At 41.0% G+C, this 14739-nt stretch overlaps 2 protein-coding genes across 2 annotated transcripts; both read left to right on the top strand.

Moving 5' to 3' along the window:
* The first annotated feature begins 1092 nt into the window (after positions 1-1092).
* cplx3b (complexin 3b) lies at positions 1093-6179 on the top strand. Its single transcript, XM_026174332.2, has 3 exons — positions 1093-1696; positions 4345-4432; positions 4781-6179. The coding sequence occupies exons 1-3, from the start codon at positions 1539-1541 to the stop codon at positions 5003-5005; spliced, it is 471 nt and encodes a 156-aa protein (XP_026030117.1). The 5' UTR covers positions 1093-1538; the 3' UTR covers positions 5006-6179.
* A 4114-nt stretch (positions 6180-10293) lies between these two features.
* On the top strand, positions 10294-14045 carry LOC113024056 (growth arrest-specific protein 1). Its single transcript, XM_026170706.2, has one exon. It carries the CDS (start codon positions 11343-11345, stop codon positions 12090-12092), a length of 750 nt encoding a protein of 249 aa, XP_026026491.2. The 5' UTR covers positions 10294-11342; the 3' UTR covers positions 12093-14045.
* Positions 14046-14739: the final 694 nt, after the last annotated feature.

Genomic DNA, 14739 nt, shown 5'->3' with positions numbered 1-14739 from the left:
TGGATTAAAACCTCCTGCTAGAGCACCTGTAGTCAGGGCTAAGTAATAATCCAGAAAAAAAGTGATTGGGACCTGCACTTGGAACAGATCCCTTGGGTTTGAATATCAAAAGCCAAAGGATATAAATTGATGTTGAAACATGCTGGCTAGGCAAATTCTTTCTTCTTATTCAATTTCACAGAGATTACAGTTTTGATCTTATTCACTATGTTACGTTTCAATCTATTCACCAATGGCAGCTTTGAAGTTAGGGGGAGATTTTAAGCAAGGCAGGTATAGGCTAACAGGGCCTTGCTAAGCCTGTGACAAAAAGACACTGAGACGGGCTCTGTCTCTCCTGATCCACAGGGATGGGGAAAGTAGGCCAGGCTCGGTGTCAGACTGCTGCGAGGATCAGGACACTGGAGTTGTTGACTTGTGATCAAAGTTGCTTTTCACACTTTGGATGTCAAGAATCTCACAGGAAGAGAGATTTAAAGCATCCCTCACACACATGTAGGTCATATTTTTAGAAATGAGGCTTTCTAGTTGAGTGCTACGTCATCTCCAGTAACCTCAAGAAGCAGCCAGCCTTTCACTAAAACGCATTATCTGCTCATGGAAGTTAAACTATTTACCCCGCCTGCCCCATCAAAGACAAACTAACACAGCCAAACAAGCACAAAATACTGACATTACAACCTCACTTGCAAGACGTTGGATCAGTACAGTACTGTTCTGTATTACTGTGATGCAATGGAGACAAATTTACCAACTCTAGTCCACAAGTAGAATGGATATTTACAAGGGTGCTGAATCTGCCCATGCAACGTACACAGACTCATCTTGTTGGAAATGGAGCCTATTCATGTGCAGCAGACAGAGAGGACTCATCATTTCTAAGCAATTAGACCAACAAACCAAGCTAATGCCGTGGGTTAACAGACAACCATCCCACTAATTTGCAATTAATACTCTGTTTGTCTGCTGACAAACTCTGTAGTAGGCTCTAGCGCGCAGATGACCCTGACAGAGACCAAGGCACCAAAACAGCCAGGAGATACTGTGGCTCGTCACGTGTTGTTTGTCCCCCCACACCCCCTCCGGAAATCTGTCTGAATCCATTGCAAGTTATAATCAGACGGCGAATCACGGGATCCCGCGCAGCCCACGATGCCGACGCGCGCTGTGCAAGCGCACACCGAGTCCGGCGGTGCTTGGGATTGGGTGGAGGGAGTGGTGGCTGCGGACGGAGTCACAGGATTGGTAGAGTTCAGCGCCAAAGTTGTTGACTCATAGCTGAGCAGCTCCTCTCCATCCTTCTCGGCACGGAGCTGTCCAGGGCCAGTGGTGCTGAAATTCTCGGTCTTCGACGCATCGTCGGAATTATTTTCTACTTTTTACGCTTTGACTGCTCTTAGTCATCCTTTGAAAGTTACAAGTCTCATACTCGTTTAAACGGCACTTGGTTGATATCTGCCCATCATCGCTCTGCCCAAGAGCGCATCGCAACTTCAACTTCTTAACCGAACAAATCGAGGACTCTCCAAAGCGCAACTATGGCTTTCATGGTAAAACACGTGGTGGGAGGACAGCTGAAGAACCTGACAGGAGGACTGACGGAGGAGAAATCCGAAGGGGAGAAATCAGACGCCGCCGCGCAGGGAATGACTCAAGAGGAATTTGAACAATATCAGCAACAGTTAGAGGAGGAAAAGTAAGCCAATGATTGAAGTTTCTGATTGTAAAGTTGTGATGAAAAAAGCCTGTGTGTCGGGGGTGAGGGGGTGGAAACGTGGCATGCTTAAACAGTGTGTTTTTCTGTGTAAATAGCAGAAAGCCCCCAGTGCGCCGCGCGCTTTTTTTACGCACCAGTGCAATAATATGAACACTCCACGCGCAGCTGCTCCTCTCGCCCAGGGAGCTCTCCGTCTCTTTGCTTCGGCAAAAATGTGTAGCGCCGTCTTTAATTTGGGATTCCTGGAATCATTCTTCCACGGAAATGTCTACAGGGATTCGTGCCTGTGGCAAAAAATGTTCCTAATGCTGTGCGTGCGGCTGAATAATGGAGCGGACTGTGTGGTAATTAAAGTGGTGATTATTAGAGGGCAAATAACCAACAATAATACAAATTAGTTTCGGCTTTTAACCGACTCTCATCATCGTCATTATAATCATACAGAAGTAACTATTCAAAATGACAGTGATTTAAAGCCAGGGGATGCCTGCAAAAATATGTCAAATATTGCCTTTGACTTAAATTGTTGTAATTCACTTGATTTTTTCCACTTTATATCATTTCAATCTTTCCCTTATCACCTTCACCTCACCTTCCAAAGTTCATTCTTTACACGCTGTTTTATTATTATATTTATCATGTAGTTTAATTTCAGAGAGCACTAGGTGAGAATATAAGGCAACAACAAGGTCATTTGGCAGAGTTCACCCAGGAGACAGCAACTCACTATTGATTAGTGTGATCCTCAGAGCAGAACTCCACGTCATATAATAAGCTACTATAAATAATCCAGGATAGGGATTCAGATCTGGTTTTTGCAGAAAAACAAGACAAATAAACCTGATTTTATTGGTTTCTGTCTGCAAGTTTGTTCAGAACCCAAACAGCACTACATACTGTCCTGTTGTTAAAAGGAAATTATCCAAATGTATCGTCCTCATCATCTAACACGTCTATCCAAAGTGTTTCACTGTACCATGGGCAGACATTTTCAAAATGAGTGGGAGGTGAAGTCCTAACTCTAGCAGTATTAACACTTAGCTCAGCCCACTGAGCTCCATAGGAGGCATGACGAGATGCTTAATGCTCTTCCGTCATAATGTGACCTTCTTCGGAGGCGAGTTATTAGTCAGAGGTGCTGAACACGAGCATAGGTCACTGAGAAGCTCGTTCTGCTCAGAATGAAGCAGAATATGGTTTGTGAGGGTGGGTTGGCGATGCTGACGTGTCACATACACACATTTTATTACCCTCAACGCGAAGACCACAGAGACGACCCCGGTCATCTGATGCCCTTGAGAAAGAAAGGCACAAAGCCCCGGTCATTGGTTGCAAGTGAGCACCACATGGCCCTTTGGTGTTTGGCCTACTCACGTTGATATGAAGTGAACTCAGGCTCACATGGATGCCTCCATGAATGCTGCAACGCCACATAAAACGACCTTCCCCTGACACATTGGGTACAGACACTTTTTGAACCATGCCGCTGGTCTTGGAGTGTCCCTCTGCTTTTAGATGATGCTGCTGATCTAATCCTTTTAGGCATGCAATGCAGCCTCTTTCACTGTAGCTTTGCTTTGATTAAAATCATCCACAATGTTTGTGTTTGTATTGCTTTTTGTTTCTGTAATCATGCTATGCTCAACCTTGGGCTGTACACACAAAATTGTAAAGGATTATATCTGTTGACTCATAATTTGTAAGAGGCATATCAGCTGATTTAGCAAATGATGGGGGACAATTACGAATTACACTAAAGCCATAAATATTCCAGTGACACTGAATGGCAAAGGCATTGCCAGGAGCCTACAGCCTGCCCTCTGCTGGAGGCCTCATACACTGTATAATGGACTGTTTTTAAGAGTTTTAAGAGACAAATGTAAGTAGGCTAAAAGACATTTGATATGGCCCAACATTCAGTTTCACCAAGATAAGTATTTTTAAATGTCTCAGTACTTCCTATGTATTTGGTTTAACTACCTGTTTTGCAGAGTAACTCACTCTTTTCAGGTTTTCCTTTACAGACTTAAGGTATTTAACATGAATGAGGCTCATCAGGCAGACCATGCTGTACCGCTTAAGTTAGTAAGTACAGGACAGACTGACAGCATGTGAGTGGTAATGAGTGCAGATCTATTAGTCCACAACCCGAGAAAACTGAAATCCCTCAGAGGAAAGCCGGACTGTCAGGATGCTGCATCTGGGGTTTATAAGCATAAGCAAAACATGTCTTGCTTTTCTCCCCATGGCGGCACTGCTGCTGCTCCACCTTCTGTTCGCTGTATGCCCTGTAGTTAGCGTTAGGAGGACACGGGGTAACGCTAGGCTCCAAGGCCTCCATGATCCAGATTCAGCAGAAGCCTTATGTTTATTTTACAGCTGAGATGCAACTTCACTTGACTTTAGAGAAGTACCAGATTTATTTTACGGCATATTTGGTTTGTAATATTTGGTGCGATACCCACTGCAAAAGTAAAGATCTTGGAGTTAACATTTGCATTTTCTATGTCTCATTTAAATAAAAGCGCATATTAAAAATGTATATATTTATATAGTCACCTCTGGTTGGAACCTAAGCTTCACTTTTTCAATTGTGCCCCCAAAATATTTTTCGTCCTCTCTTGCAGAAAAGAACGAGAAGCTCATTACGCTCAGAAGAAAGCTGAGCGAGCCACAGTTAGAACTCATTTTCGGGAAAAGTACAGACTACCAAAGGTAAATTAACTGAAATATCCAATAATCTAAAGAAAGTAAAGATAATCCTCCCCTTTAAAATCTGTATCGTGAATAGGCAATAGGAATAATAGTACTATGTTAATACTACTTTTAATCAATTGCTGAGTAATGTTCTTTCTTATTGGAATATTTAAGTGTTACTGATTCATTAATTTCATGATGTAAGGTGACCTTGAGCATCATCATTACTTCTTATTATTTGACAGAAGATCACATATTCTTATGCTTTCCAAGCCATGGAAGAGCTTGTCCTTTCTCTTGTTGGTCCTGGTGGACATGGCTATACGTCAGATATATATTATCTTTGTCCATGTGTGTCCACCTCAGAATGAGATGGATGAGACCCAAATCCAGCAGGCAGGGGACGATGTGGTGCTGCCCACAGAGCTTGCCAAGATGATCGCCGAGGACAACGAGGAGGAAGCACACAAGCAGTCGGTGCTGGGCCAGCTGTCCAACATCCAGAATGTGGACATCGACCAGCTGAAAGACAAAGCCCAGGCCACACTGGAAGACCTCAAAAAGCAGACGGAGAATTGCAGTCTGATGTGATCTGGCCAACTCCAAGCCCAGGAGATTAGAGTTTTTCTTGTACAAATATTTTCAGAGGCAGAGCTGCTCCGGGGGTAGACATTTTCTCATTGCTGTAGTGGAATGTCAGTTGGCAGAGCCACATATTAACAGTTTTTTCTGGTCGTGCAAAGTTAAACAGAAGCCTTATAGTACGATATCTTGGCTACATCTTACAAACCTACAATACAATTCTAGCCACAATGACAACCAGGTGAAACGGCTTAATTTGTTTGCCTTTTGACTTCCCGATATCTTAAAAGGTCATGAATGCCATGCATATTTTTACATAAATTGCCAATTAGCCAAAAATGTGGCTCCTCTCACTGAGATTTAGCCAATTAAAATAGCTCTGCCCTTAGAGCAGTTTCACCTCTGAGAAAGGTTTTTCCAGTGTATTAAATCCTTTACTCCCTATAACCTCCCCAGCTCTCTGTACCTCATGTGACCTGTGATAACACAATGTGATTCTGCAGCAGAGGTCGCAGGTGTGTATGTGTGTGTGTGTGCAGGATTTTCTTGCTTCCAAACACACAGCAACTGATTTCAGTGATGAACACGTGCACTTTCAATAAGCGCATCAGTGAGATCAGCTGCTTCATTGGAATGAAAGCACACATAAACAAAGCTGACACTGATTGCTGTGTTATGTTAAATTTGGGGGAGTTGATGTAGGTAAAATAAAATAAAAGCTCGCTCTGTTTATTTTTCATGTACAAATGCGCAACATGGTAGAAATGGGCTGATCTTGGTCAAAAGTAGCTTGCTAATGTTGCTGCATCAGTTTTAAATATTCTCATAGACATATCATTTAGATTTTTCTGTACTTCAGTGTGCCTTGGATGTCCGTACAAGGTTGTCTTCTTTTGAGCTCCGAAATCTAAAAGCTACTTTTTACAAAGACGAGCCTTATTGATTTTTTTTTATTTTTTGGAAGAAGTTTCAATTTTTTTCTTTTCTTCTTTCCTGTTCGATTAAAAACCATTAATAATTACCAAGCAAGCACAGATGATGTCTTGCTGAAAGTCCAGATAGTTTTGCTACGTGTAATTCATGTGTTCCCAAATTTAACCTAGCATCAATATCAACTATACTGGAAGTATTTCTGCACATATGCTGCATTTATAGGTTAAAAGAATAAAAGCTGCTCAGTTAGAAGAAATGTAAATGCTTTACAAGTTGTATGCCAAAGCCTGTGTTGATAACACTCTGACCAACATTAAGGAAAAGGCACAAATATGTCCAGATGTGTAACGACAGTGTGTGTGTGTATAAATCCAAATACAGAGTCCGCATTCAAGTATTTATGTTCTGTTAGATGTACAGGTATCTGTTTGCCTATACTGTCAACAGCGAGTCATTCTGTTTCCATCAACTCACCGGGTCTTGCAGTGTTGTCAACCATCAGGTGACCTTTGACCTGTCCTCCATCTCATTGACCCCTCCGTCTCAGTAGTGCTCTTTCGTGCTGGTGGATTTCGTGTTGTTTAGCCAGTGTGATGCGTCAAGTGGTGTCTTTGTAAAACAGAAAAAAAAAACTCACCCTATAGCCGGGAGTGCTCATCGTAGTGTTACAGAGCACTCAGTCAGTGTGGGCTTACTGTGGTATTGTTGATTAATAGCCAAGTGTGAAGGTAGGGGTGACATTAGGGAGGATGCTGTTGATGTTATGTTACATATATGCTACATTTTGCCAGTGTTCAGTTTATGTAGCAGTGGTGATGAAGGTGATGTTGGCTTGATCTCACATCTGTCCCCGATCTCATTCCTTTTATGGTTCTACGGCCAAAAACTTTTTTTCCCCGCTTTGTGTTACTTAATATTTTTCTTTTAAGTTTAAACTGTGGCCAAAAAGATTTTGTTAATTTACTGTATGAGTTTTAATTTCCTCACTGTAGGTGCCACACTACTACTGAATGAAAGCGGAGGCAACATTTTTTCACTACAGTGATTATTGTCATCTGTTAGATACACAATTATATATATATATATCTATATATTCAGAATATTTCAATAATACGAAGAAGAAGAAAAGTTGCAATAAGTCCTTTTATAAACAGAGCTACTAGAATATGTCATGTTTCATCATGAGACGATATTCATGGGGGGAAATGAAGCCATAAAGCAAAACTCTTTGCTTTGTATGAGTGTTTGTGACTTGAAATAATAATTCAATAACTCAATAATAATAACAATATACACATATATATGATTTCTGTGGTGTCATTCTGTGGTCCAGATTTTTCAGGAAATGGCTACCATGACACGCAGTTTTTCTCCTTTGACCTTTTTGTTTTCTTTCATTGTATCTCTGTCATTCTGTTGGAAAGTATTTCAGTGACTTCTGCGTTTTAACTGCAATAAATTTTTTTATTATATTCTATTTATTAATTGAATTCATTTCTACTGTGTTTGAGTTTAAATGGCTTCGAGGTTTAGTGTGTCGTTTGTGCATGTTGTTAAATGTGCAGCAGCTTGAACACCAGGGGGCGATAAAAACACACTCACAATTACAGATTTGTTCATGAGGGAGGCTTCTGGGTGAGCCCCATAGATTGTGACTGACAAGTCAAAGCCGGGCTGTATTAACTAGTATTAGCGTTAAAACTAGTATTAAAAGATGTTAAGAACAGAATGTAATATTTCAAATGAATCTAAAAAACATCCTCATTATCTCTGGCAGCAGTGTGCTGACCGAATGAGTCAAGTAATCCACACATGAAAGAGGAAAGTTTAAAGGAAAAACCCGAACAAATAAGTGGAGAAACACAATGAATGCATTCACATATGCACCAGTTCACAGCATGCATACACACAGTAATAATTTTTAGCTCAGGGATGATTCTCTATGTGAATGCTATGAATGCAGTCATGACTTTGAAATAGGGTCCAAGCACTTAAAGCAGGAGCTTTAATCTTAAAAACTACTCAAACAGACACTGTTTCAACAGGAACAGCGACTACTGTCCATTCATCCCTGTAGCAAAGACAGTAAGTATCCGAGGACTCAGAAGCTACTTTTAACAGCTATTTGGAAGGGGGTTACCATAACAGGTAACTCTGCTTATTTGATTTGGATGCCCTTCCTGACCCAGCCCCGATGGGATTTGGGGTCAGGTCCTACCACGATTGAACTAGGGAGCTTTTCCTTGTTAGCAAATGTGTAAACGACCATATTATGGAGTCACTCTTCAAGTGATTGAGAAATGTCACTGTAATCAGACTGTCATCAAGAATAATCCGTTGACAGATTCATGGAGGGAACTCTATATTGTGGTTGAGGGCATACACACATCAGAGAGTTCAAAGGTGCAAAATCCACAAGACAAAGGATGGCAAAGATGGGGGAAAATGTAGAGTCAAATGGGCATACTGCATATTCCAAAGAGTGAGTGAGTGGATGGTGTGCACCTGAGAACTGCTACAGTCATGGAATCTGGTGGCTCTGATATCCTGTGGGGGGCTTTTTAATGGCATGGTTTGCGTTTACTTTGTCCTCTTACAAGGAAGGGTCACTGCAGGTCATGGGTGCTCTGAGGATTTTAGCAAAAATTACATTTCAGACTGGTGATGTATCCAGTGTGTACCCTGTATGTCATCCTATTACAGATGAGATAGACTCAAGTTCACCTGTGACCCTTGACTCTTGACCCTGAACTGGAAAAGCAGTTAAGAAGATCTAAAAAGGTGGATGTAAGGATGGATGGTCGTTTTTGGTGAGGTATTATTATTATTATTATTATTATTACATATATACTATTATTTTTGTTCACTTCCTTCATTTTAGAAAGCGCCTTAGTATAAATTTATATACTAAAACTAGTGTAGTTGATCATGTTTACTAATCATGAATACTGTTAAAAGGCATTACCATTCATATCATTAGATTATAAAATAGAATTTAATTATATTGCACTATATAATCGATAATAACCCATAACTCATTTGATTATTCCTATTTACACCTAAAAATTTTCTATGCTATATATTTGTTAATGATTACCAGTTGTTGTTGTTGTCGCCATCGTCGTTGTCGTCGTTGTTGTTGTGTAGGTAAGGTTTCATTAGCTCAGATTGGCGCTGCAGTTGGAAGTGTTGAAATATTTGAACTTCAAACATATGCCTTCAATCTGGCTTTTGACTGAGTGTTCTTTTCAAGAAGTTACTTTGTTTTTATTACCTCATTGTGTCTAAGTTGTAGGTTTATTTGATTTTTAATGCTTTCATTTTAACTGCTCTCATCACAGCATTTTTCACAGATTAGAGCCGGCTTGTTCCCGTACATTGTGTTTTATTTTATTTATTATTTGTATTGCTCTTAATTTAACTGACATACTTTTACTTTAAAGAATATTTTCTTTATGTTATTTCCATGATGTTTTATCTTTTTAGTTTATTTTGAGTGGCTTTCACTTATTATACTCTGTTAATCATCTGTGAGACACAGTGAACTGCAGTGATTTGCATGAAAAGTGATATGCAAATAAAGTTTTTTTAATTGACTGATCTCATATATATGCACTAGCTGTCTTTTTGTGTGTTGATCTGCATGTTTTCTCTAAAATGTCTGCTCTTGTCCAAAACGTGATCAACTGGTTTTAGTGTATAAACCCAACAAAACAAAATTATATTTTAGCACTTACTTAGACTCGTTTTAAGTAATAATTGCCAGTTACAGCTTTATAAATTTCATCCAAACTTTAATTTAACACTAAAATAAATTAAAGTAAGTTAAACTAAAGTTTAAAAAGGCCCAAATTTACTATTTAAAGTGTTACTTGCAGCTCCAGTGCTGACTCTGTCCCTGTTAAAGACACAGAGCTACAATAATTACCAGAATGCTATCAGTTCTTTTGCATTCTTGCAGATTTCAGGTTGGGCACCCATCTGCTCTGTGTGGTTTGTGCAAAATTGGCACAGCCCCTCTGTGAGGGCAGACCTGAAGCTAGAAAAGCTCGTTTCCATTTCAATGGCAGGAACGCCTGGGCTATTGGTAGTTTTCAAGTGTGGTGTGAAAGGGAATAGCTGTAAAATATATTGATGCTGAACCCCTCTCTATTGATAGGCTGCAGTGCGTGAACAATCTTCAGGCTGGAAAGACACTGGGCCACCGCATGGCCAATCTGACACAATTAGGGTGAAACGGGCCAGAAAATACTATTCTCTCCCTTTCTCCTCTATCAATCGAGGCTTAAAAAACTCTGCAGAATGGGGAGACGAGGGAGGGAGACAATTAGCGAGAACCTTTAAGTGAAAATCCTCATCGGCGAGGAAGCCATCACTGAGGTTTCTCCTTGCTCCGGAGAAACAGATTTGTTTTTCTTCGCTGAAATTTGGAGCAGTGAAGTTGCAGATGTGAGCTTCTTGCAAAGGAATGCATTTTGCAAGCTCCCCCTGCCTGCCTCCCCCTTTCACTTATGTTTTGCTACAGGAGGACCACACAGATCCTGGGTTTCATACAAGGAAAATTATAAACAGTTTCATCCAGCCTATCTCGTCATATACTGAGAGGATTTGTGCTCAGAGCTGTGCTGCTGTGGGCCTGGAAATGGGTCCCACGGCTGACTCCTCAGTGACGACCAATCGGTGGCCAGGATTGTAAATGAGAGAAGGAGGGGGAAAGGCGCGACTTTTTCTTTCTTTTTTTTCGTGGAGGAGGGGTGTTGTGGGGAAATGCTCGGCGGACCGTGAAGCGTAACAGCCAGAAGAAGGACAAAGACGCACATAGCGGGACAAAATGGGACTGAGAGAAATAGCTCTCAACTAAAAAAAACAAAAAAAAACAACAAGTTTGGAATGAGTGCGTGGATGGATGTTAAAAGTAGTAGCGCTGGGAAGAATCGAAACTAGCAATGGCAGGAGAGTTCTAGTGTAATATCTGAGTTGTGTACATTAATTGTAGTTAGAGTTGTAAACTTTAGATAGCCCAATGGCGCGTTTCAGTGGCCACCTCAGATTTGCACCGGTGATGCGGAGACAGACTGCACTTTGGAGTTTGGATTTCTCGTCTTTGAACGGACATGCTTCCCGAATTGACTTTTCCGTTTCTTGCAACTACGCGTGGTGAATCCCCTGAGTCCGATCTTGACTTCTACTGTTGCAAATCTCACCGGGAGGAGCCAAACTCATCCAAGGTGCAAAAGTGAGTGGAGAATTTTTGAAAGAGCTGCGGTGTTAACAGGTTGTCTGTTGCGAAAACTCTCGGATGAAAAGAAAACTTGTATGAACTTCAGTGTGAAAGTTTCTGTGCCTGAGTCGCTCTGATCCTAATGTGCTGGTGGAGAAAGTGCACGTCACCGAACTACAACTCCATCCAAGCATGAAATGTTGGTGCAGCGCCCTGGCACTTCTCCCGTGGGTGCTGGTGGCCTTGGATGCACAGCTAATATGCTGGCAGGCGCTTCTCCGGTGCCACGACGAACCCGAGTGCGAACTTGCATACAATCAATACATGACAGCATGTGAAGGTAACATCAAAGGAACTAGAAAGCAATGCCCCAGCCACTGCATCAGCGCGCTGATAAGGCTGAATCACACCCGCAGTGGGCCAGATCTGGAGACCTGCGACTGCGCTCAAGATCTGGACTGCCTCAACGCCAAGCGGGCCATAGAGCCGTGCCTGCCCCGAAGACACCCGAAGGACGCCGGAGGTATAGGGTGCATGGAGGCCCGGCAGCGCTGCGAGGAAGACAGCAACTGCCACACCTCCCTGGCAGCCTACATGTCATACTGCGGGCAGCTGTTCAATGGCCGGAAGTGCTCCTCCAGGTGTAAAGCCACCATTCAGCAGATGCTGTTCATCCCAAACGGCATGCTTCTGAACCGCTGCATTTGCGATGGAGTGGAGAGGCCTTTATGTGAAGTGGTCAAGGAGAACATGAGCAAACTTTGCTCCATAGGAGACCACAGCGTTGTTTCAGACCCGACTAAAGGTTATGAAGATCCAAACAAAAACAATTACCCTAAAAATGACAAAAAGGTGGATTTTAGTGAAAACTCCTCTGCTTCTCAGAGCTTATCCAGAGGCGTGTTGCTCTTGTTTCTTCTTACAGCACGGATATTATACTGAGGGGATGGGTATTTTTACAGTTTTATGAATAAAATGTACTGTACAAAAGCAAAATTATCCCGTATTTAATTTAATAAGGACTTGGTAACTTTCTCAAAGACACTTGAGCAGGCGATGCTTTGCTGGCAGAGGACTTGAATTCAGGTCTGCAGGATGAGAAAGGTTATTTTTTCGTCCCTGGGCCCCTCAAACTTCTCGTGCTAGTTTCATGGTGACAGACAGCACTGTAATGGTTTGTGTAAAATTTCCACAACCTTAGTAATTCTCCATGCACATCTCACTCAGGAAGTATTTCCTTTCGATTTGTATACTGTACATGCTCCTTTTAGTTTTCCGAGTTAAAATTCCCCACCAGTTTAAGTTAAAAGAAAGCTTTTGTCAAAAATATCAAAAACATTTTCATGTAGCAGTGAGAGGAAATTAACCAGACCGTATTTTGTTGAAGCGCACGGCCACTTTGTTTGCCCTCAAACAGCTCCTGTTTATTTGGTTTGCTTTCAATGGTACTTGAAGTGTGGCCTTATTAAGACCTTGGACAAACATTGGATCCATCCAGTCTCTATTTGCTCTGCTCTCTATTTCAGGGGCCTTTTCATTGTTGCAACAGCCACACTTCAAATATTTGTAGGAACAGTGAGAGGACAGGCAAGGGTGTGTGATCAAGTACTTAAATTAACTGAAGCGCCTCTCCAACACTCTGTCTTGTTCCCCTCCCCCATTTGAGATTGTGTTATTGAACTTTTCCTGAGACCACCCTCACCCCCTTCTTCCTCCATTCTACTGCCTACCCCATTTGAGGCCTCTAAGGAGACCCCTATCTTTATTACTGCTTTCACACTGCTGCTACACTCCAGGAACAACTGCCAGCTGCTGGAGTGAACAAGTCAACGTACAACATTTACAGTTTGTCCACAAGACTGCTCACATCTACAGGTGGTCTGACAGTGCTTTGCTTTCTTTTTCCAAAGCACAATGTTGGATTTAAGCCACATATATGTAACAAACTGTGCAAGTTAAGGATGAGTAAGTCAGGTTTTATGAACAAAACAAACTCTGCTGAACAAAACACCTAAAGTAACACCAAGCAACACTAAAGCAGCAATGCAGTAAATGGTAAACAAAACATCAAGAAGTAGTCTTGATGTTCACTGTGAGCAAACATAGTTATAATTCCTTATTTTATGTCACACAGGTTGGCTTGAAGTTGAAAGTGTTTCTTCATTTTGTCAGGATACATTTGTCAGGATACTTTTAAATTAAATGTTTTACCCAGCTATTTTCTAAATGACACACACAGATAAACTCAAGTTAATAATATGAGATTTTTACAACTTTTACATTTTCATGTTGGGGATCCTTTCCTCAGTAATTGTACTTTGAAGTCTTTTGTGTGTTTCGAGGCTAAAAACGTCAGAGCAAAACATCACATTCATATTTGTACTTGCACACATTGCTTTGAACAGCTGCTGCGTGGTTGATTTTACCTGTTTGCAGGTCCAGGGACTGAAACCAGCAGATTTTCAGTCTGACTTCTTACTTCCACGTTATGCTGAAAAAGGGGAAAATTAAAAACAAAGTTTTTGTTAGTTTTGATCACTTTTTCTGAAGCTGCCAGTTTGTGTCTTTGCCACTTGAAATGCAGTCTTAAACAATGAATGTTAAGTGTTAAATTATGAAGCTATAGTATGAAGAATGTGTATATATTTTACCGTCATATGCAGTAAAACAAGTGTCGCTTAAATGCTTTTAATATAAACAAATGTAGCTCAAAGTTTGTTCACAAAACCTGTTTTTTGGATGTAGTTTTCAATGTTTCCTCTCATTTTTTGGGAATATAGCAGTAAACACTTCAGCACGTCTTCCTTCCTCCAAACTGGAGGATGCGTTTTATAATACATATATGACCTAATGTAGCCCAAGAATAAAAAGGAATAAATAATGTTGAACTTTTAACCAATGTGTGCTTGATTTTTACATCATTTCCCTGTCATATTTTGGTGATCGTACATTACCTCAAAGTCAGTGGAGCATTCATGACTGTATGTGCATATTTAATGATAATATTTTTTTAAAAGTAGTGTAGAGGATCCATGCGGTAGTTTTCAACCCATTCATCTTACACACAAAAGATCTGTGGTCCAACACTCAGAGGAAACAAACTCAGTCTCAGGGGCTCACAAGCTAATGTACTTAATGCTAGTCCCAAAGCTGGATAAAAGGGAAAAGGAAGGGCATCCGGCATAAAATCAGTGCCAAATCAAACATGCAGATTCATCCGTTGTGGCAACCCCTTGGGAAATAAGGGCGCATCCAAAAGTGTCTAGATATTTCAGTGGTATATGTGGCATGAGCTAAATCTGCATATAATGTGTAAACCTTCACATACTAGCACTTATTATATTTTAATCATATTTCTTCACATTAAAGTTTCACTATAAAATAGTTATATGACGTTAGCATTTTGGGTTCCTGGAAACAGTCATTCTCAAGTCAGCTAAGGGACTGAGTGGGTTTGTTTTGTCAGTATTGCTTTCAGTACTGGATCCTGTGTTAATTTTACCTTTTGTTCATTTGAAATGGGCGGTAATGGTCAGGTTGTAAGAGTTAGGAAGTTCTGAAGAGTACTATATTGCATTTCAAACACATG

Source organism: Astatotilapia calliptera, chromosome 1, assembly GCF_964374335.1.
Source record: "Astatotilapia calliptera chromosome 1, fAstCal68.1, whole genome shotgun sequence".
Taxonomy (NCBI): Eukaryota; Metazoa; Chordata; class Actinopteri; order Cichliformes; family Cichlidae; genus Astatotilapia; species Astatotilapia calliptera.
Note: the sequence above shows the minus strand (reverse complement) of the source record. Positions and strands in the feature narration are given on the sequence as shown.

Excerpts from the sequence above, each read along its gene's own strand:
- cplx3b (XM_026174332.2), top strand. The coding sequence starts at position 1,539 with ATGGCTTTCATGGTAAAACACGTGGTGGGAGGACAGCTGAAGAACCTG. Across the intron at positions 1,697-4,344 it reads CAACAGTTAGAGGAGGAAAA|AAAAGAACGAGAAGCTCATT; the intron begins GTAAGCCAATGA and ends CCTCTCTTGCAG. Across the intron at positions 4,433-4,780 it reads AAAAGTACAGACTACCAAAG|AATGAGATGGATGAGACCCA; the intron begins GTAAATTAACTG and ends TGTCCACCTCAG.
- LOC113024056 (XM_026170706.2), top strand. The coding sequence starts at position 11,343 with ATGAAATGTTGGTGCAGCGCCCTGGCACTTCTCCCGTGGGTGCTGGTG.